General features: G+C 37.2%; 1 protein-coding gene across 3 annotated transcripts; it reads right to left on the bottom strand.

The window, feature by feature from the left end:
• LOC109225625 lies at positions 17,828 to 20,377 on the bottom strand. 3 transcript variants are annotated; one of them, XM_019390360.1, is made up of 9 exons: positions 20,064 to 20,376; positions 19,747 to 19,963; positions 19,609 to 19,661; positions 19,042 to 19,078; positions 18,898 to 18,963; positions 18,606 to 18,710; positions 18,372 to 18,525; positions 18,215 to 18,291; positions 17,828 to 18,114 (listed from the first exon to the last, which is right to left on the bottom strand). In XM_019390360.1, exons 1-9 carry the CDS (start codon positions 20,162 to 20,164, stop codon positions 18,049 to 18,051), a joined length of 876 nt encoding a protein of 291 aa, XP_019245905.1. In that variant the 5' UTR covers positions 20,165 to 20,376; the 3' UTR covers positions 17,828 to 18,048. The 3 variants fall into 3 exon arrangements, with proteins under 3 accessions (XP_019245905.1, XP_019245907.1, XP_019245906.1); XM_019390362.1 differs by having other exon boundaries at positions 20,060 to 20,375; XM_019390361.1 differs by lacking the exon at positions 18,898 to 18,963 and having other exon boundaries at positions 20,064 to 20,377.

Genomic DNA, 23,916 nt, shown 5'->3' with positions numbered 1-23,916 from the left:
ATCATTTGGCATGCGGATACTGATAAAAAAAAAAAAATATAGCAGCAATCAGAACTTGACCATGTCGGGTTCTTTATGTATACAAGTCACCTGTTTACAAAAGAGGGAGAACTTTTGTCCCAATGGGATGAATGTTTTTGGTAAATATTCAAATCAAATACTTTTTGAGCCATATGCGCGGGTGCAGCAAAGCCTCCCATAATGTCCTCTGCAGTCTGAACTAATAGGAGATCAAGGATCAGAACTTTTCTGTTCGAGCATGCTACTTCTTACACCTGGGGTGGTAAAAGTGACCCAAACCCATTTGACCCACCCTACCCGCCCAGGTTTTCATGGATTGGGCATGAGCTACTTTAATGATGGGGTAAGTTTGGGCACAACCCAACTAAACCAAATTTATTTTCAGTAGTCCAAATCAAGTAAAAATAGCACGGTCTACCCAGTTTACGGACTGGTCATTCAAAATAGCCAGCATTTACCAAGTCAATGAAAAATAGCCAATATTTTGCTGCAACAGAGACCGGTCCAGCATAATATACTGGAGATCGGTGCACCTGTATATGAACTTCCAGCATATTATGTTGGAACTCCAACACACGGAAAGTTCCGGCATAATATACTGGAGATTCGAGCACTTGTGTATGAACTTCCAGCATATTATTCTGGACCGGTATACTTTGCTAGAACTCCAGTATATTATGCTGGAGTTCTAGTGTACTTATGCTGGAACTCCATCATATTATGCTGGAGTTCCAGCATACTTATCCTGGAACTCCAGTATAATATGCTGGAGTTCAAGTATACTTATGCTGGAACTCCAGCATAATATACTGGCGTATTTTTCGGGTTTTGAACAGTGTTTTCGCTCAGATTTATCTTTACATGAAAAGTGGCTAAATTTCGACTACTTTTGAAACTGGGCAATTTTTGAACGACCACTTGTAAATCTGGCTATTTTTAAATTTCTCCCCCAAATCAATCTATGATTTAAGCCCAAACCGACCCATGGAGTAATTTTATCAATTGTTTTATCACTATTCCTTTACTTTTTTATTATTCTGCTCTTTGTTAGTATTATAAGATAACGAACTATCAAATAAAGTTCTAAATTTAAATTATGGAAAGAAATTACTAAGCATGAATTGATATTTATTCCAAAACATAAGACAAGAAGCAACAGGAAAAAAATATTTTATATATGCTTGTTTAAAAGTTGAGAATATTGCAAAGATTTGGATCAATTTGGACGGGTTGAATTATAACCCATTAAAGCCCGTCTTGACCCAACCCATCTTAATCCAAGTGAACTTTGGAGACAATGACCCATTTAATGAGTCAGCTCATCTTAGTATAATTCTTTTATCGTCTTCCGCATGCACCATGTTATTTCGATCTCAACATGCCCCTAAAAGACAACTTATAACCTTGTCTAGCACATCCTTTGGAACCTAAGTAATTTGTCATATATCTGATAATGTTTCTAAGGATGGTTATATTGCGTCCTATGTTGTCTGTCAATGCATATGGAGTAAGCTGTTCCCGTGTCTAAGTGAAATATCACGCATTTGGGGTGATGATTCTAAAGCATAAAGATATTCGTTCTCATTGGGCGGTGATTTGTGCAATGTCATTTTCTAGTTTTGCAGTGTGCTGATGAATTGTGTTGTTGCTTTACCCTTTCTAGCCTACGAGAGTCATACTTTAAGAAAAACAGTGTAGCTAAAAGCTTTGGCTAACTTACAGCTGGTTTATGTTCAGTTACAAAATGTTGAAAACAAGTTGATATGTAATTTGATATATTTTTCATTTGTTTCTACTTTAAGTAGTTTTCATATTGAATGTTTAGAATTTGAAGAAAAATTCTCTACATGCCATTGTTTGAAATAACTCTGGGGAGGGTGATTGTTAAGGTGGAAACTGAGCAGCTGCAGGAGGTAAGATATAAATTTCCCTATAATCCCGTGGGATGGATGTATACTATGTTTTCAGCTTGAGCTATATTTATATTTGGAATATTTTTGAAAAACGTATATTTATACTAAGTTTTAACACATTAAAAGAATATGCCTCGCTGCTTGTTTGTTCTATAAGTGCTTAATCTTTCAAATTATTTACATGGCTTGTGTGTTTAACCAAAAAATGTAATTTTAGTCAAAGCTAGAATTTAGAAGAACTCGGGTTACTGATAATCAAAGAAATTAATAGAAGAAAATAATTCTGAGTAGCAATATAATAATCAAGAAAAACGAATGATATCAATGTATATTTCAATAGTCTTTCGTGTCCCCTACAACTGATCATATATCTCCTTTTTATAAGTACTTTTGAGATTGTACGTTATGCCCAAATCATAATGAGGTTATTATGAATAATTAAATACATTAAATGCTACGTTACACAATCATTACATTGAATATATATATTTCTTAACGGACTCAGCATTTAATACCCATTAAATGCTGTATCTTCACACTTTTTATAACCAGATTCATTCCTTCTAATTCCCGGATATAAATGATTTAAGTAGGTACGAGCACCGTACTACTTATCTGATGTCCCGTGCCTCTTCCTCCTTCCTTGCTCGTGTCTGTTTTACAATGTTGAATCGTGCCTAATTACGATTCATTGACCATTTGACCAATCCACGTGTACTGACACGTCACCTTATATGTAAAATACAATTTTCCCCAATACAGATAGTCCCCCCACTTTTCATTTATTCATCAGTTTGAATATTTGGAAAGTGGAATTCATTTAAAAGAGAATTTTTTGTCACCATTAATGCTCTGACAGAGTTGACGCTTCAATTGTCACTTCCATTTAATGCATTAGACACGTGTCATCCTCTTGTTGGTTCTTTAGTTTTGCAGCACTTTCTTAGGCTTTCTTTTCGGCTTCCCTATTACGAAGTATCAGTTAACATTATTATAGTTCTTCCATCATTGTACTTTTTCCTTTTACTGGTTACCCATTAGTATAAATATAGCTTCTATACTTGTCTTTTACCACATAAAGCGAGTCAAACACTTTAATTCTTCGAAAACTTCTTATTCTCTTCTGCTCTACTTCAATCTTCTTTGTCATGGCTTCATCAAACCCTAACCCTAGGAGAACCCCTATTTTAGACAACTTCCCCAATGCTCCTATTAGACATAGAAGACGGGGTAGACTCCGTAGTTTGGGGTCTGCTCGTGGTGGTAGCATATCCACTCCTTCTTCTATCTCGGGTCCTTCTTCTAAGACTAGAGGTTCCCTTTCTCAGAGGTCTTCTTCTAGGAATAAAGAGTCCTCCGAGCCCCTTCGTGAGCCTCTAGTTGAAGAAAGGGGAAATTACGCTCCTTGTCACTTGGCCCAACAGTCCATCAAAAAATGGCCCACATTTGAAGCCCTTACCTGATATAGCCCAGGTTTTATATAATCTGGAAAAAAAATTCACCAGTTAGCCCACCCTATTTTTTTCTTTTCTTCGTTCTTCTTCTTCTTCCTCTTTCACGACTTTGCACCCCAAAGTTTCTCTACCATTATATATATTCTTCAATTCTCCTTCCATATTCAAAGTTGATAATCACTATTAAGATGAGAAAAAAAAATACCACTTAAGAGAATTACTATTTTGGAGTCACCATTAAAGGTCATTCGAAGCTTCAATTTCAAAATTGGATTTTTCGATTTTGTTAGTTGTTTGGATTGGGTGTTGGCCCAATTGATTGGGATCGTCAAGGGGAGTTCAAAACTCAAATTTGAAGTGATTTGGAGCAGATTTGAGGTAGATTTGAGTTGAATTTCAGAAGATGCCCAAAGAAGAAGAANGGTGAACGATACCTGCAACTGCACGCGAGGTGCAGGGAGTAAAGTGAGTACTTCCAACTCAGTGAGTAATAGAAGTAAATAATAACTGAGCATCAAGAAATCACGTAAAGCAACCAACGGGCTATACAGAAGTCGGGTACAATTTCCGAGAAAAACAGTGAAATCAGAGAACTCTTTAGAAATGTTTCGGCTCAGTTCAAATCTCTTTTTTGAAAAAATGGTCCTTTCAATAATTACGAAAACTGTTCAAAATAGTTAGTGCTAATTAACACAGAAAATCCGCCCCTCAGCCTTGTATAAGTGAATATGTTTCTCTTTGCAAAGTATACTTGATGTAGTTGTGCAGAATGCAGATCAGTACTGTGGATTTTCTCAATTGATTTTGATGTAGTTGTCTTGATTCATTTTTGTTGTTTGAGCTGTTTTCTGACTTCTGACCATAATGTGTAATGTCCTTTTATCTTATAGGTTAAAATCTGATGCGAGAAACCGCTCTTTGCAATAATTATTGCTATTCTATTCAGGAGTGCTTTGACACTGAATGAGCATATTGCTTCCATATGGATGAGCATCTAGACTTTAATGCAATGCTATTGGATTAATCCAGATCTTAGTATAAGTTGGACGACCTTATTTGGACAGGGTATCCCTTTTAAGTTTGGATTGTATTTCTAGCAGTTAAGGAAGACAAAATTGAATTTTTTTTGCCTTGGAGAAAGAAAAGACATATTAAGGATGAGGCAATGATCTTTATATCTTAGCTAAGAATGGAGATTTCAATAGGTGAAGAAGGTAAGCTGAGAAAGCTATCAGGATGTTCATAACCTCCATTAAATGTTTTTGACCTGTGTATGGAAGGGTTTTGTTGAATCCGCCCTTTTCCTCCCCACACACCCAGATTGTATCGTGCAAGATGCTTTGGAGTTCTGAAAAGTTTTATCGGAAGACATCTCTAAGTGGGCTAAAAAAACTCAGATCTAAGCTTATTGATATTTGGCTACACATTTGCAAACTTGTAAGTGGGCTAAAATAATGCAAGGTCAACTTATGGAGTGCATTATTATGTAATTTTGTCTTGAAGAAATAGTCCCAACAGAGATTTTCTTTCATCATGATAGAGAATCTCTCAGGACCCAAGTTGCCTCTGTAGATCGTGTTGACGCTTTCCCCACTCAAATCACAGATATTTTAACTCCTATAGTTCGTAAGGATTGTTATTGGAGTGATGATTTTCCCATTATCATTCCTAATCCAAACCAGAGGATCACTTCATACATGACTGGATTCTCTTTTGTTTATACATACCCTTTCACTCTAGGGTTTAAACCGGCCATTGACCCGGTTATTCTAGACTTTTGCCATTTTTTTGACGTATGTTTGGGTCAAATTGGTCCAATTGTTTGGAGGGTTGTCGCATTCTTGAGGCACCTTACAAATCTGGCGGAGATTGAATTTACTTTTCCCCACCTAATTCATCTTTATTCCCCTAGGCTTTTTCGCAACGGCGTGTTTACCCTAGCAGCCAGGAGCAAGAGGATTTTAGTGAGCCCGAGGACGATAAAGACCGTGGCTGGTATGCTCGGTTTGTTGCTGCCCCCACTGCTGGTTTAGTGGGTGAAAATAACGTTCCTTTTCCTGAGAAATGGAACTTTGCACGTAAGTGTTAAATCTTCATCGTGCATTTTCCTTACAAGCTTTAACAACTTCTCTAATGCCGCTTCTTTTTCTTTTCTCAGCAACCATGGGTGTTGTGGAGACCATGCCCAACTTCCGTGGTTGGGTAGGAAAATTGCTGAAGACCGCTCCAATGGAGGGTAGGTCGTGGAAAAACCTTTCCGACCGTTACGGTTGTAAAGTAAAAACTCATGGTAAGAGTTTCTATTTTACCTCGTCTGTATGTAAATATTTTCTTTGTTCTAACTTTTATCCTTCTTTTTATCAGGATTTGCTATTCAGGGAGTCACCGCAGAGGCAATCATAGCTTCTCGTGACTCTTTGAGTTCTCGTTCCTCTTCAGCCCAAGATATATTCTTGGGTTCTTCAAAAAGAAAGGTTACTGAGGAAGAGGATTCAGAAGAAGAAGATGAGGGCTCCCTGGTAACGAGACCACGAGCCAGGAGACATATCGTTTCTGATGACGAGGCTGAAGTCTCCCCTCACCTGTCTCTTTCCGAGCCTGTTGATACTCCAGTTATCATTCCTGATGATGATGACGTTTCTCCTCACGACACTCATGAGTCTATCGATCAACTTTTTGTTAGTGGTTTTGGTAGTGAAACTTAGGACCTGTTCTAGATGAGCTTCCCTTATCTTCCTTTTCATCTCCCGTACCTGTGATTGCTTCTTTACCTTCATCAACTGTTGCTTCTGTTCCTTCTTCCACCGTTCCTCCTTTGGCAATTCCTCTACCTATTGTTCATCATACGGAGGTAGGCTCTTCAAGTAAGAGTACTACTATGAGGAGCGTAACCATTGAGGTTCCTGCTAATAACAGCCTTTTAAGAAAGTCCGGTCAAGCTGATATTTGGCTCGAGCCTTTGATTGGCCCCATCGAGAAAGCTAAGCTTGAGAGCCATAGCAACCTGACTCTCATGAATGATATAGTGCATGCCACTTTAAAGGTATTTTCCTTTCCTACTTCTCTTCATTCTGTAAAAAGTTTTGACTTTGGGATTTTTACTTCTCTTTTTTTTACGTAGGCCAATCTTATTGGCACTGAGCTGATGAGTAGAATCTCCCTCTTAGAGAAGGTGGCACGTGATTCCCAATTGGAAGCAAACAACTGGAAGGAACAGTTTGACAGCGCTCAAATCGACATAGAGGAATTACAAGAGAGAAGAAGTACCTTAGAACAGCAAGTACAAGCATTAACTTCAGAGTTGGCAGTCAACAAGGCTACATTAAGTCAGGCAGAGAAGGAAAGGGAGCGCCTTGAGTCTTCATTTTCTGAACAGTTATCCAAGGCCAATGAAGAGATCCGGGCGTTGAAGGATCTTTTGAATCAGAAAGAAATTTACGCCGGGGAGCTAGTTCAGAATTTTACTAAGGCACAGGAGGATCTCCGAGCCTCTGTTGATAAGGTGCATGCTTTGGAGAGTTCTCATGTCACCCTTAAATCTTCTTATAGCTCTGTCTTGGCTGAAAATGAAGAGCTCAAGAATGAGGTCGCTTCTTGGGAGAGGGATTATGAAATCCTTGAAGAGAAAACTGATGTTGAGGTCAGTTGGGCATTCTTAAATTCCCGTCGTGACACCTTACTGGAAATGGGCCAACAAAGCTTCAACCTGGAATCAGAATTAGCTAAGGTGAATGAAACCATTGAACGAGCTCAACAAACACAAGATTTTTCATCTCCCGAGGTTGAAGCTCCCGTGATTGAAACTTCCGTGGCTAAAACTCCCGTTGTTGAAGTTCTTGTGAACACCAAAATTACCACGGGTGTCTCTCCTTCTTTAAGCCCAATTGTGCCTCCTGTTGCAAGCCAAGTTGAGACCTCGTCTGTTGGTGCTCGTGATCCTGCCCAAGTTGAGCCCGTTGATGATCCTTCTTCAATTCTCTCTTCTTAGTGAAAATTTTTCATTGCTTTAAATTCCCTTTTTGCAGGTACCTTTTTGGAAAACCATGTTTAAGGCTTTCGGATTCTTTTGAAAGATTATTTTAGACATTTGTTATCAAACCCTCGGTTATCATTTGAGGGTTGATTTTGGAATGCAAGTCCCCAAGTCTGTCATGGGGCGATTTGTATAAACAATTTCGTAGTTTTGCGACAAAGTTCTTACTTAGTCTTTAAATATTCAAGAAGTTTTTTATGTTACTATTTTAACTTCTGTTTGCTTTTATTCTTGCCTTTATTCTTAAGGACTTATAGAATAATTTTGTATTTTTATTATTTGAAAATGCTTTTGTTAATCTCATGATTTAAACACGAGTTTTATAAAAGAGGGCCCTTTTATATTTCGATACTTAATGAAGAAGACGTCTCAACTTCACAATGGTGTTAACATACTATAAAAAAAATAGGAACACACATGTTTCTTTGGAATAACATTGACAAGTTTTTTTATTTTGAGCCTTGACAAGTTTTGAATAACACCTTACATGTATTTGAATTACATCTATAACTTTGTCGTAACTGTTTTCCCTTATAACAGATTTTTAAGAAAAAATAATAAACACGAGGTTTTTCTTTATAACCCGTTTTAGAAATAAATGCAAGGTTTTTCTTTACAACCTGCTTCAGTACATAGCTTTTACCCTAACTATAGTAAGGTTTTCTTTAGCCTTGGCTCATGACTTCATGTGACTTTTATTACTCTGCACTTGACTTTTTCAGGCTTGATTTTTCTTCAATCTTCTCTTCCTTCTTTATATATACTTGTGTATATTATGTAGTCCCCCAAGTGTTTGAGTGTTGAAGTATGAAGCATCGAGCACTTGATACTTTCTCTTATTTGGTCTTTTTCCTGAAAAGGAAATACATACGGGACTCGGAGGTACGATTATAGATGAAGACTGCTTAACCCGTTTAAATTTTTATCAGAATAATTGTAACCCTAGGCCAGGAATTTTNGTGTGCAAGTGACATGTTCTGGCCAATCAAATGCGGTCATGTCACACTTTAATTTGATTGGTCGGAAAGAGTTTGTTCTTATCATGACTCCTCCCTTCCACAACTATAAATAGGGGTCTTCATAACTCAGAAAAGGGACCAGAAGTTATAACAAGAAGCAAGAGAGAGCTCGAGGATCAAACACCGCAAATTTCTCTACAACTTTCAAGCTTCAAGCAGTCAAGTTCAAGTTCAAGAAATCAATTCAAGCTCAAGAACGAAGAACAAATCAAGTTCAAGCTCAAGAACGAAGAACAAATCAAGTTCAAGTTCAAGAACGAAGAACGAATCAAGATCAAGTTCAAGCAATCAAGCTCAAGCTCAAGCTCAAGAACAAGATCATCGTTCGTGGAAACAAATATAGGTTCAAGATCAAGCTCCAAGGCCCTTGAATTTATTTACCATTGGAAAGAAGAATCAGAGGATTCATAGAGATTGTAACACTCAAATATTCGAAATAAAATACTACGATTGTTGCAATATTTTCGGTCTTGATTTTATTTTCTCGACGCAAATTTATTGTCTACAATAATATATATATACCTCTTTGTATAAAAGTGTATAATATTGTATAAAAGTGTATAAGCATTTCTGATAAATTTTTTGTACGATTTTCACTTGCAATTTTTGATATTTGGATCCTGTAAATAATGTATCAGCCTTGTATAAGTGAATCTGTTTCTCTTTGCAAAGTATACTTGATGTAGTTGTGCAGAATGCAGATCAGTACTGTGGATTTTCTCAATTGTATTTGATGTAGTTGTCTTGATTCATTTTTGTTGTTTGAGTTGTTTTCTGACTTTCTGACCATAATGTGTAATTTCCTTTTATCTTATTGGTTAAAATCTGATGCGAGAAACCGCTCTCTGCAATAATTATTGCTATTCTATTCAGGAGTGCTTTGACACTGAATGAGCATATTGCTTCCATATGGATGAGCATATAGACTTTAATGCAATGCTATTGGATTAATGCAAATCTTAGTATAAGTTGGACGACCTTATTTGGACAGGGTATCCCTTTTGAGTTTGGATCGTATTTCTAGCAGTGAAGGAAGATAGTGTTGAATTTTTTTTGCCTTGGAGAAAGAAAAGACATATTAAGGATGAGGCAATGACCTTTATATCTTAGCTAAGAATGGAGATTTCAATAGGTGAAGAAGGTAAGCTGAGAAAGCTATCAGGATGTTAATAACCTCCATTAAATGTTTTTGACCTGTGTATGGAAGGGTTTGTTGAATCCGCCCTTTTCCTCCCCACACACCCAGATTGTATCGTGCAGGATGCTTTGGAGTTCTGAAAAGTTTTATCGGAAGGCATCTCTAAGTGGGCTAAAAAAATTCAGATCTAAGCTTATTGATATTTGGCTACACATTTGCAAACTTGTAAGTGGGCTAAAATAATGCAAGGTCAACTTATGGAGTGCATTATTATGTAATTTTGTCTTATTCTTCTACGTAATTAGGTCTTGAATTTTTTTTTTTTTGTCGATTGCCATATGCATTCAGGTACATCACATATACAATGTAAGCAAAACTTCATGCTTTGTGTTAGTTTGATGATAGCTAATTCAATGTGTTGCATTCGCTGGTTGTTTAAATTGGTTGACGGTGATCTACATATTCAATTTAAAGATGATGAAGTTATTGTTAAACTAGAAAATTTAATATCTCACGATATGACGATCAATTCCCAGTTAAAGCATCAAGATGAATTTTGAGAAATTTAAGACGAAAGATAATTGTGAATTGACTTCTTGAAAAAGAAAACCAGGTGCCTATGTGAAAAGAGTCATCACAACTATACACAAAAAAGAACCATCATAGAGAGAGTCCACTGTCCGATCATGTGTCACATGTTGTAAATTATTTCTTTTTTTTAATTTCTCACCCGGTATCCGGTATCCACATTGGGGCCCGACTAATCCGGATTCGCGCCAGATAGGCGCTCCCTACCAAGGATTTTTNGACTTGTTTTTGTGCTGCCATTCTTATTAATGCAGCTTCTCTCCTGCCTTCCAGTAGATCCAAATTGACCCGCATCTCTTCATCATTAGATTCTTGTGTCGCTTGCATGAATCGTGTGCTTGGTTCTCCTATCTCAACTGGAATCAAAGCCTCAGCTCCATAAACTAACGAAAAGGGTGTTTCTCCTATGCTCGTTTTTGCTGTTGTGCGATATGCCCAAAAAACACCAGGTAGCACCTCTGGCCAATTTCCTTTTGATTCCTCCAAACGCTTCTTTAAATTATTAACAATAACCTTGTTTGTAGATTCTGCTTGCCCATTACCTACGGGATGATAAGGTGTGTACATAATCCTTTTAATTTGCCAACTTTGAAAAAATTCTGTGACTTGAGCTCCAATAAATTGAGGACCATTGTCACATACGATCTCCTTTGGTACGCCAAATCGGCATATGATGTATCGCCAAATAAAATCTTTGACTTCCTTTTCTCGTACCTGTTTGAAGGCTCCTGCCTTTACCCATTTAGTAAAATAATCAGTAAGTACGAGCAAAAATTTACCTGTCCTTTTGCTTGTGGTAATGGACCCACGATATCTATTCCCCACTTCATGAATGGCCATGGTGCTATGACCGGATGTAATAATTCCGCAGGTCTATGCATGTTGTTACCGTACCTTTGACATTTATCACATTTGGCCACGAAACTTTCCGCTTCTTCTTTCATTTTTGGCCAATAGTAACCTGCCCTGATTAAGATTCTTACCAATGATCTTCCTCCAGCGTGATTTCCACAATGCCCCTCGTGTATTTCCCTCATCACGTATTCTGTTTGAGAAGGACCGAGGCATCTAGCTAAGGGGCCACCGAACATTTTACGATATAAGTTGCCTTGATTTAAACAGTAGCGAGCAACCTTTTTGCGAAGTGCATGGGCTTTTTTCTTATCATCAGGAACGGTTCCATACTGCAAAAAAGCTACAATCTCGTTCCTCCAATCCCAAGTTAAATTATTAAAATTTACCTCATTCTTGTCAGGATCGAGAACTGAATGAAATAAATAAATAACTGAGGTATTTGCATTGCTTGCCGCGTCAGCCGCAGATGCGAGATTAGCTAAAGCGTCCGCTTCAAGATTTTCATCCCTTGGTATTTGTGTAACTTTCCAAGTTTGAAATTGCCTTATTAGCTCCCGCACCTTTTCTAAATATTGCTGCATCATTGCTTCCCTGGCTGTATAAGTCCCCAGCATTTGATTAACCACGAGTTGCGAATCGCTCTTGATTATAATCTGATTTATGCCAAGTTCTCGTGCTAGTTCTAAACCTGCAATCACAGCCCCATACTCTGCCTCATTGTTAGTTATTGAATGACATTTGATAGCCTGTCGAATGGTTTCACCCGTAAGTGGTACCAAAACAATCCCTAAACCTGCTCCCTTTACATTAGATGAACCATCAGCGAATAAAGTCCAAGTTCCTGGATTAGCTCCATTGAGCACCTATAATTCTTTTTGTGCTTCTAATTGCATGTTGTGGCTAAAATCAGCCACGAAATCAACTAACACTTGTGATTTTATAGCAGTTCTAGGTTGGTACGTGATTTCATATTCACTTAACTCTATTGCCCACTTAGCCAGCCTACCTGATAATTCATGCTTATGCAATATATTACGTAAAGGATAGGTGGTTACTACAGCAATAGGATGACACTGAAAGTAAGGTCTTAATTTCCTAGATGCCATGATTAATGCGAGTGCAAGCTTTTCCAATTGAGGATACATCGTTTCTGCATCTAACAAAGATTTACTGACATAATAGATAGGGGATTGTTTACCTTGTTCTTCTCGAACCAAAACCGCACTTACCGCTACTTCTGAAACAACAAGGTAAATGAGCAATCTTTCTCCATCCTTTGGTTTTGCTAGTAACAGTGGATTTGATAAGTACACTTTCAAATTTTTGAGTGCTTGCTGACACTCTTCGTTCCATTTAAAACGATCCTGCTTCTTAAGAGCTGAGAAGAATTGAAAATATTTTTCTGATGATTTAGAAATGAATCTTCCCAAGGCTGCAATCCTCCTTGTTAATCTTTGACTTCTTTTTTGCTCGTAAGTATTTCAGGGATTTCCTCAATGGCCTTAATCTGTGCAGGATTCACCCTCAATACCACGGTTAGAAACAAGAAAACCTAAAAATTTACCTGATGCCACACCAAATGCACATTTTTCAGGATTTAATTTCATGTTATATTTTCTCAAAATTTTAAAGGTTTCAGATAGATGCGATATACGATCTCCTGAATGCTGAGTTTTAACAAGCATATCATCTATATATACCTCCATAGTTTTTCCCAAATGCTCTTGAAACATTTTGGTAACTAACCTTTGATACGTTGCTCCTGCATTCTTTAGACCAAAGGGCATTACTTTATAACAGTAAGTCCCCCTGTCTGTTATGAAGGAATTTTTTACTTCGTCTCCTGGGTCCATTTTAATCTGATTATACCCTGAATATGCATCTAAAAAACTTAATAGTTCATGACCTGCAGTTGCATCAATCAATTGATCTATGTGTGGCAGTGGAAAAGAATCTTTAGGACAGGCTTTATTAAGATCTGTGTAATCTACACAAACCCACCACTTACCATTCTTTTTTGGAACTACAACAGTGTTGGCTAACCAGTTAGGATACTTTACCTCACGAATAGAGCCAATTTTTAGCAATTTTTGGACTTCTTCTTGAATCACCTGATTCTTGAAAGTTCCTTGCTTTCTTTTATTTTGATTGACTAGGGTATGTGAAGGATCTTCATTTAGTTTATGAGTCATCACCTCTGGTGACCTGTCATGTCAGTGTAGGACCAAGCAAAACAGTTTGCGTTAGCTTTTAAAAATTCAATTAACTTACGCTTCACCCCCGGGCTAAGATTAGCTCCTATATACACTTTTCTTTCTGGCCAGTGTATAAACAAAACCACAGCTTCCAACTCTTCTATCGTCGTTTTGATGTTTTCATTTTCCTCTGGTTCTTGAATGGAATCGGGCCTTGAATCTACATCTGTTTGTTCACGTTCAGTTGAGGTTGACGCTATGTTATCCTCAACTGAATTCTGTAATTGCTATTTTTCTTCACCCTTCGTGCTTGAGTCTGCCACGGAGTTGACGTTCCTAGATGTCTGTTGATCTCCCCTGATTTGACAGATTCCCCATGGCATTGGAAATTTAATAACTTGATGCAAAGTTGAAGGAACAATGTCCATCTCGTGGATCCATGGTCTCCCAAGAATCATATTGTAAGCCATCTCCATGTCTACTACCTGGAACTTTGTGTCTTTGATGACTCCTTCAGCAAATGTGGTGAGAGTTACCTCTCCTTTTGTAATGACGCTGGAATTATTAAACCCAGATAGAGTATGTGCCTTTGGTATTACTTTTTCTTCAGCTTGCATCTCACGCAATACTCGTATCAAAATAATGTTCACAGAACTACCTGGATCAATCAAAACTCGTTTCACGTTAGTATCATGTACAAGTAAAGATATTACCAATGCGTCGTTATGTGGAGTTAATAGGCCCTCGGCACCTGCATCATCGAATGTAATATTTTCTCCTTCCAAGACATGTCGAGGCCGCTTCCCGTAGGTATTATTACTTTTGAAACCTTTTTATACGACACATCGTTGATATCTTCACCCCCACTTATAACTTTGACAGTTCTCTTGGGTGAAGGCGGTTTTGAAGGCTCTTGCCTATTCTTCATGTATGCTTGTTTACCTTTCTCACTGAATAACTCAGTGAGATACCCCTGTTTTAGCAAATGATCAACTTCACCTTGCAGAAACCTGCAATATGCTGTTTTATGCTCGTGGTCGTTATGAAATTCGCACCAATGATCAGGGTTTTTTCTGTTTGGATTCGATCGCATTTCCTTTGGCCACCGTACCTTATCTCCGATGCTCCTTAAAACAGCTACGAGTTCAAAAGTGCTTACGTTGAAATTGTAACCACCAAACCTTGCCTTCAGACCTCTATCATCATCTCTTGGCTCGCGTGTGTTTCGATCGTTCCCAAATCTGGATGACGAGCCTGACTCTTTATTCCTTGATCTGTGATCGTACCTTTGATTATCCTGCTTTGATCGTGAGTCTCTTCCTGCAGGTCCCATGTATGGATCGTAAATATTTTTACCGGATCTTTTTTCATTTTCTGCACGTCTTGAACTTACTTTTTCTTCTTTTTTATGTCGTAAAATAATATCTTCTTCAATCCTCATCTTTGTACTGTATCTGTTATAGACGTCATTCCATGTTGTTGCTGGAAATTCTCGGAGGCTTTCCTTGAGTCGCCTCGTAGCTTCTGAACTGTTCTCATTCAAGTTGCTTGTGAAGGCTATAGCTGCCCAGTTGTCAGGTATACATGGCAATGTCATTCTTTCACGTTGGAATCTGTCCACGAATTCTCTAAGCAATTCTGAGTCTCATTGCTTGATCTTGAAGATATCTTCCATTCTTTTTTCAATTTTTTGAGCTCTCGAATGTGCTTTGTTAAAAAAATCTGCAAGCTCAGCAAAAGAATTTATAGATTTTTTAGGTAAAAGAGAATACCATGTTAACACTCCTTTAGTGAGCGTTTCACCGAATTTTTTGACTAAGACTGATTCAATCTCCTGCTTAGTCAGGTCGTTGCCCTTTACACCTGTTGTAAATGCAGTAACATGGTCTCGTGGGTCTGTTGTTCCATCGTACTTTGGTATATCAGGCATTTTGAACTTCTTTGGAATTAGGAGAGGAGCAGCACTTGGCTTCCAGGGCTGTTGAGAATACTTATCCATACCTACCCATTTGATCACGGGCGGCACCCCAGGTATCTGCTCTATGCGGTCACTTTGTTCTTTGAGCTGTTTCTGCAATGTTAGTACTAAATTCTGCAAATTAGAATTACCAGGTTCTCCCTTCCGTGATTCGTTGGGGGTTCCACCACTACCTGAATTAACGAGTCCGGAACGAGGGTTCTCTAGAGTGTTGTTATTTGGTGTGGGTGTAGGTGGTGCAGCAGGTAGTTGACTGACAAAAGCTTGAAGAGCTTTATTGACTTGTGTGGTGATAAGTTTTTGTAAAGCTTCATCCATAGCCTCCACATTTTCAAATTGGGCTTGTCCATCTGTATGAGACCCCTCAGGAGTGCCTTTACGAGACCGTCGTGGAGAACCTTGTGGAGAAGGAACTAATGCGTTATTATCCTGCAGATCTCCCTGAAGTTGTTGATTTGTTTGATTTTCTTGATTTCCTTGAATATTTTCATTGTTGTTTGCCATAGTTAATGTAACAAGGAAAGTTAAGCAAAGAGGAAATAGATTATCAGATTCCCGGTAACGGAACCAATTTATTTAACCAAAAAATAGAATTTTAGTCAAAGCTAGAATTTAGAAGAACTCGGGTTACTGATAATCAAAGAAATGAATAGAAGGAAATAATTCTGAGTTGCAATATAATAATCAAGAAAAATGAATGATATCAATGTATATTTCAATAGTCTTTCGTGTCCCCTACAACTGATCATATATGTCCTTTTTATAAGTACTTTTGAGATTGTACGTTATGCCCAAATCATAATGAGGTTATTATGAATAATTAAAGACATTAAATGCTACGTTACACAATCATTACATTGAATATATATATTCCTTAACGGACTCAGCATTTAATACCCATTAAATGATGTATCTTCACACTTTTTATAACCAGATTCATTCCTTCTGATGCCCGGATATAAATAACTTAAGTAGGTACGAGCATCGTACTACCTATCTGATGTCCCGTGCCTCTTCCTCCTTCCTTGCTCGTGTTTGTTTTACAACTCTTTAATTGTGCCTAATTACAATTCATTGACCATTTGACCAATCCACGTGTACTGACACGTCACCTTATATGTAAAATACAATTTTCCCCAATACATTGTGCACTCACATATTAATCTGAACGAAGTACCTTTAATTTAGGGGAACCTTCTAATCAAATTAGTATACATTCTTCTTTTCCAGAAAACTTAAATGTTAAAAAAGATCTCTATGATGACTAGACAGAATATTCTTGTTAGGGAAATATATTTGGGCAGTGCAAATGCATACACCATATATTTCGTAATTATGTCAAATTTCTTGTTTCATGCCAGCCGACTAACTAAAAAGTAAGGATGCAGCTGAGGAAGCTAAAACTCGTCTTTACAAGTGGATACTGAGACAACATCCTAACATGCACCAAGCTTATTTATTTTGCAGAGCCATGCATTGTGTGCGGGCTTTTACTAGTTCTTATAAATACATTCCCTTTATACTTCGTTTTTGCTCTGTGTTGTCAGCTTTGAGAGAGAAGCAGATAATTCCATTCTAGCATATGGATTTGACTCTGATGTGTTTGCACAACGTTCTAGGATTACTTTGTATGCACATATGTTCTTAACGTTTTTATTTTGAATGCATTATATGGGTAGCATGGACACATAAATATATTGTAGGTACTGGTTTTATCAGATGGAGGAGCATAATTTGGTCTCATGTAACGTTATTATTGCTGCTTAAGAGCAAAATGAAACTGGTGCAGCTAGAATTTATTTCATAGAATGTTATAGAAGGGTTGAGTTTAATTTTATTGGTACTTGCTGTTATTTGGCACGTACTCGTCCGCATGTACTTGATACTGATGACAGGAGGGGAGCTAGACTATTAGCTACGGTTTCGGATGAACCTAGTAGTTTTTGCTTAGATCTTGTATTTGTATTATAAATACATTAAATGTGTATAAATATTTAATTGCGAATCGAGTAACCCAAAATGAGCTATCAGTTCCATGGCATGTTCAAAATCCATAAACTTCAAATCCTGGCTCGACCTCCACCTCCGCATACAGACTTATCGTATGTATCTTAAGTATAGGAGTATAGAACTAGCAAGGGATGTTTTTGACAGGTTGCTTCAGGAATATGTCGTATCCTGGACATTGACTACTGGAACTTGTGCTCTCATGGGCATGGGGCAGATGTTCTTGAACTCTTCGCAATGATGGAACAACAAAGAAATTAAACTAATAGCTTCACATTCAGCTGGTTTGACTGATTGTGATCAGCAGTCAGATCTTATATATAGAGGAAAGAAGGAAGCAGTTAGAAAACATGACAAAGGAGTAATTGATTGCGTGAGTTGAGCAATGTGCTTGTATGGTTGATGTTCAAGGAGGAGCTGCCCAACTGCGAATTTAACCTGATGTGAATGTTTTGAGGAGCTTTACTAGGTGCTTGCAGAATTTATGGTAATCTTCAGCTGATAAATATAATACTGATCAACTGTTCCATTTAAGCCCCCAACCTACGTGCTCGCGAAAAATATCAATTTCAGAAAGTCAAACAAGACATGATGGATATTTTTCCTTTTTCTTCGTCAGGCATATATATCATTGGAAACTTATTGATTAGTTCTTCCTCTCAAATTTTGTGCCTCATAAGCAGTACATGAATGATTTATTTAATCACAATTGAAGCTTACATTACTAAATATATGTGAATTTTTTGCATGCTGGGAGCTAATAAGATGTGCAGGATATGCCCCCCAAGTATGTCAGAAAAAAAGAAGGTAAAAAGTAACAAAGAAGTTGACTTGCATTGAATGTGTTTCATGCTGCGAGTAAAAGCAAGTGAGGTTGCTCTTCGGAGAGTTTAAGATTTGCCGCTTCAACAACCTGGTACAAGACAAGCATAAATGGAATTTTGGGCTTCATCATGTATAAGAAAACCAGAAGAGTGACTTAAGTTATAACTGATTTTTCTGGTTTAGATTACCTCAAAGCCAACCTTTTGATACAGGTTTTGTGCAGGTCCGTTGTCTGTATGTACATGCACGAACACCTTTTCTGCACCTGTCAGACAAACAGCAGATTATATTTAGGTGTTTTGGTGATTCAAGCAATTATGGAACTGGTACATCCTAATTCCTTACCATTTGCTTTCGCCGATCTAATAGCATAATGTAACATGTTTCTTGCAATACCCTGCCTTCGAGCAGATTTTGCAACACATAAATTTGCAATATAACCATATCTGTTGGAGGATCTTCTTTCAATGTTGCAGAAAACTTGGGCATTCACCCTTTCCTGTGGAAGAAAAGACTCTCAAATATTTGAAATAAAAGATTACCGCTTTCTTTTTATTTAAGGTACACCAGATCGAATACCCCAGGAAAATCCTCTCCATGTGACAAGTGCCCAATCATCAAATCTAGAGTCCCAACAACACTCTTAAGTACTGTATGTCTGATGTTCTTTTCTTCATTCCTCACCTGTTGATGTCAACAGAATAGAGTTATTAAAATTCTCTGATGATATATATAGCAGATATTGCGTTTTGTTTTTTTCTAAACTAATGAAGTGGAAGAAGTATATATAAAGCTTGTCTTGCAACTTGCAAGAATGAAGAATACTTTTGGAAAAACAACGTGCAGCGAAGAAAATTTCCAGAACTTATACCGTAACAATGCAGGTACATCTCTGCCCAATTTTTGCTTTACATATCCTTTTCAGAGCATTAAACTCCTGCATAATGGGACTAGAAGACTTTATGCACTATGCATGCGCTTTTCGTGGATAATTGGTAAAATAGCCAACGTTTACCTGCTCCGCATATTTCCTTTTATAGTTATTGATGTATCTGCATTATCAGAGAAAGTTGATTTTAGTCACTCATGCACTCCTTGCTTCTTATAAATGGGAAACCTTTAAACCTGCTACTCTTTGGATCGACTATCTTCATACTGATTGATTTATTGAATCCGTAGGTGATTATCAATGTGTTGCTGGTATATTTCTTTTTTATTTCAACCAAATTATTTTATGTGTAATTTTGATGCAGCAAGATCTTTTATCAGTTTTTAACTCTTGCCTTTCCGAGTTATGCATAGCCTGTCTCAAATTTAAATAAAGTAGGAGTGTGATTGATTGCATAATATAGCCAGTCTCAACATAAAAATAGTCACGATATGATGGATCCTACAAAAATGGATATAGAGAATTCGTATCTCAATTAGCAAGTTCATGAGGCAAAGTTGATTGATTTATATCAGTTTTCCGGGAGCATGGGTTGTAGAATGATCGATATATATGCCTAGTTTCTAGTTTTCTTGAACTCTAAGAGTTTGAATATATGAGAACTTATACTTCATCTTGGAATAGGGTACATACCGATCATTTTGGCGGTCTTCCCAATGAGACTCTGCTCTCAGCCATGCTGCTGTCTGTCAAAAACACATACAGCTTTGACTGCAGCATAACCATTAACTGAAGCTGAACATGCATTCAATAAAGAAAAATGAAACTAACCCAATATTCTTCATCAAGCATGGCTTCACGTGCCATGAACTGACCAAATTCGAGCCTGTTTTCCTGGTCTAACACTTCTTCATCTGGCAGCTGCATTCTATCAAAATGGAGATTTGATCTGTAACTTGCCTCTGACTGAGACTGCAGAACCGGATATCCATGGAATTCTGTTGATAGTTCTTTCCTCCCTATGCCTGAGGAATTTTGATCCAATGACCTGCTTAAACTAATTAATTAATAAGAGATTGATCTTTACTTTCTTATGTATAATAAAATAAATGCGATGGAATTTTCAGGAAATGGATGGACTTACTGACATTGTCCAGGAAGCAGATATCCTCAGATGTCTGGAGAGACTTCCCATTTTAGAGCAAGAATTTGTGAGGAAACCAGAACTCTGCAAAGCCATTGTTGACATTTTTTTTTTATGCTTTTCTTGGTAAGGAAATGAGAAACTTAGAAGGTTTTTAATTCTTGAGCACCAAACAGAGAGGCCAAAGATATACTTGAAGGGTGTAATCCACACCACAACTCAGCAAAGTACCTAATAACCTAAACCATCTAGTGCTATTTTTATTTTATTTTTCCAAACAAGTTCCATTAGTTCACAAATCATCATATTTTTTTAATCTCGTCTAAAAACAAGTTCTATTATATATATATATATATATATATATATATATATATATATATTCTCTTATAAGTACTTTTTATATGGATACATGGTTCGAACCGACAATAAGAGATACAAGTGAACTAATAGAACTTGTTTCTAGATATTCTGGGATTGAGACACATATGATTGATTATAACTTTGTTTGGAAAGCTTGTTTAAACAGAGCTAATTAATTTAAAGTTTAAAAAGAGGGTAACTGCCACAGCTAGGAGGTTTTGTCTGTGTGCTAGTAAAATTTGGCATATCCTATGAAAATTTGACTAGTGGAGCACATGGATTTGGAAAGGAAACCATTAGCGCGGCTATAATTAGGTGAAGGCATATCATTGTCATCCATATGTGGATCTATACCAGCCAGCCAGATTGCTTCCTTGTCATCCTCACGTTACATTCTAATATTTAATACAACAAATGGTATCACCGATTTTACACTACTTTTTTTCTCTAAACTAACTTTCTGAGTTGTCTATTTATCGCAGGATAATGTGTCCACAAGAATTATTCATTTGTTATCTACAAAGTAGACTGTAGTTCAGATATTATTGTCTTTGTTGGATCGATATTGGTTTTTTATTTTAGCAAATTATTGACTGAAAATAGATAAAGATTATGGATTTCTTTATCCAGACAAGGAATGATTGGCACCTTTTACATAATTAATATTTTAGTGGGATGGTGATATGACCCAAGATAGCCAATATGTGCTTTGGATGTCAATTGATGACTACTTTCACAATTGGAGGCTATATGTGTAATTTGCCATCAATTGAAGACTATATGTAATTGGAGGCTATACTTGTAATAAGTGACTACACTTAGTTCCTTAGAATTGGCTTAGGGCTATTTGGATCATTTGTAATCAAGTACCCAATCTAGTATAAATAGCCCTTAATTCTTTGATTTTAAGGGGACTAATTTTGATGAATGATAAATACTCTTTTGAGAGGTGTAATGGTGGTTTGCCATTGTTGATGACAATTTTATTCAAGGTGTGTTCTTCAAGTGGAATCATACTTCCACTTGAAGGTATTCCTATAGTTTAGGTTAGCTTTGTTATGTAATTGTTGGGTGATTGATCTTTATCTATTGTGTTTCAATTACTACTCTGTTAGGTCTATTCTTAAATTCTATCATTTATCATTAATTTCTTGTCTTCCACTTTTAGTTCCGTATCATTGGGTATCAGAGCTTGGTGTTTGTTTCTACCTATACTAGCTAAACATTTGATTTTATTTGAAAATTACCCAAAAAACGAAAATTCAAAAAAAAATTATTGTATAGATCGGACCCGTTCGTGGAGTTGGACAGAATTTGAACATTTGCTATTGATTGGAGAATATCCAAGATCGTGGAGCCGATTCAATTTCGTCTCCACGATTGCAACTTGACTCAACACGAAACATTGAGCCGTTTTCAAATCGTGGAGACATTTCCTAATATGGAGTGAATCGTGGCCACGTTCACCGTCGTGGAGTGAGCAGCAACAATTTCTCAACAGAAGTTTTTGAAGGTTTTGAGTTGGTTTTTGGGTCGGAACTTGTGTCTTTTCATTCCATTTCAATTCCGTTAACCTTCATACGCTAGTTAACACTTAGTAGCTTGTTCCTATCGTGATTAACTAGTTTTTGAGCTTTGTGTCATTATTTTGTACTAATTATCTTTTTGTTTTGTTGTGAAGTGTTTTACTCTTGTTTGTTTGCTTTTATTGTGTCTTTCTTTCGTGCCAACATATATTCCACTCCGACCTCGAAGTGGAAGGGCTACTTATTGAATACTCTTGTGGAGTTCGAAAGTAACTTAGGCAAATACCATAGAGCGGTAAAGGCTTGAGTGGTGAGAATATTTGAGTGACGGTCTTGAATGCCTACGACCTTGAGTGTATACACGAGTGAACTTGAGTGACATCTATATTTAGTGTTAACACTAAGGGAATGAACGTGTGGCCCTTATTTAGACCAACTTATTTTTTTATTTTGTAGGAACCCTTCACTAGTCGTGATGGAACCTAGTCTTTAAAACTAGGTAAGCCTAATACATACCGAAATAATGACATGTTCTACTAACAGCTATTAAACATGAACCAAAAGTTTCTAAATATACCAATAGTCTCAACATGATACAATATCCCAAAACCGGTATTACAAGTCATAAGCCTTCCTAGGAGTAATATTACATAATGAATACATCACTGTTCCGGAACAAAAGAAAACAATGGAAATAAATACAATAGAAGGTGACTTCAGAGCCAGCGAACGCCCAGCAGGTGTGCCTTGAAGTCTCCAGCCTCACCAAGCATAAGTCTCAAAACCCACTCGATCCGAAGTACCTGGTTCTGCACAAAAATATGCAGAAGTGTAGCATGAGTACACCACGGTGGTACCTAGTAAGTTTCAAGCCTAACCTCGGTAGAGTAGTGACGAGGCCAGGTCAAGACACCTACCGAACATATAAACATATGTAGGATATGACATAAAGCTAACAAGGAAGGGATATCAATATAATTCCAATAGCAGATAGAAGTCAGATTACAAATAGTAGTAACGATAAGGGGAACGCGAATGGCAACGAGAAATAACCAAGTAATTAAATAACAACATCGTTGGGCTACGGATGAAGTATAAATGTCCTCAAGTAGGAAAAACGATGTCAACTCAACCAATCAAATCATTTCTACTACACAATTCCAACAATCCCAATTCTTGTAATCTCATATCACAAATTACAACTTCAAAACATTTAACACACATGGCACCATGTATCCACATTTCCATCTCACTTTGCATGATAAAATCCACGTGTGACTCGGTACATAATATCCGTGTCAATTGCTAATTAAGATGTTCAAGAGATTTTATTTATATATCATAAAGTAAAATTGCAGTTTCTAGACCAAGTAGGAAATCAACGAGAAAGATGAATTTATTTTAGAAATCATTTGGGAGAAGATAAATAACATTTTCAAATAAAATAAAACATCGAATCAGCTATTGGAGGCCCTCTTCAAAAGCGAAATGAGGTAGCGATGCCGGGTTTTGTGCCAATTGCTGCTGCAGGGACACCATGCCAACATCAGTTTTGTTGAAGGCTCGTAGTTGATCGATCAGAGCTAATTCAGAAACGGCTAAGGATACGGCAAGAAGGGCAGGCATGCGAGACAAAGCATCTGCAGCAGAATTCAGTTTTCCTGGACGGTAGTGGATGTCAAAATCATACTCAATGAGTTTGCTTAACCAACGTTGCTGCTCCGGAGTTTGAATCACTTGACTAGTCAATGATTTGAGGGGTTGCTGATCAGTGATAATGATGAATCGACATAATTCGTTTGAAAAGCACTTCTGAGCAGCAATTAGTGTTTGGCCAAGCTTTAAAAAACTGGTTCTAATTGTATTTTTCTCAAAAGTGCTTCTCAAAAAAGTGTTTTTGGAGAGAAGTCTACTTTTTTCTGCTTCTCCAAACTGCTTCTGCTTCTCCTCAAAAGCACTTTTTTTTCTTCC

This window comes from Nicotiana attenuata, chromosome 5 (assembly GCF_001879085.1).
Source record: "Nicotiana attenuata strain UT chromosome 5, NIATTr2, whole genome shotgun sequence".
In the NCBI taxonomy this organism is placed as follows: domain Eukaryota; kingdom Viridiplantae; phylum Streptophyta; class Magnoliopsida; order Solanales; family Solanaceae; genus Nicotiana; species Nicotiana attenuata.
This window is presented reverse-complemented; position numbering and strand designations above follow the sequence as displayed.

Excerpts from the sequence above, each read along its gene's own strand:
- LOC109225625 (XM_019390360.1), bottom strand. The coding sequence starts at position 20,164 with ATGTCAACAATGGCTTTGCAGAGTTCTGGTTTCCTCACAAATTCTTGC. Across the intron at positions 19,662-19,746 it reads TGCTTGATGAAGAATATTGG|ACAGCAGCATGGCTGAGAGC; the intron begins GTTAGTTTCATT and ends TGTTTTTGACAG. Across the intron at positions 19,079-19,608 it reads GAAGACCGCCAAAATGATCG|ATACATCAATAACTATAAAA; the intron begins GTATGTACCCTA and ends CTGATAATGCAG.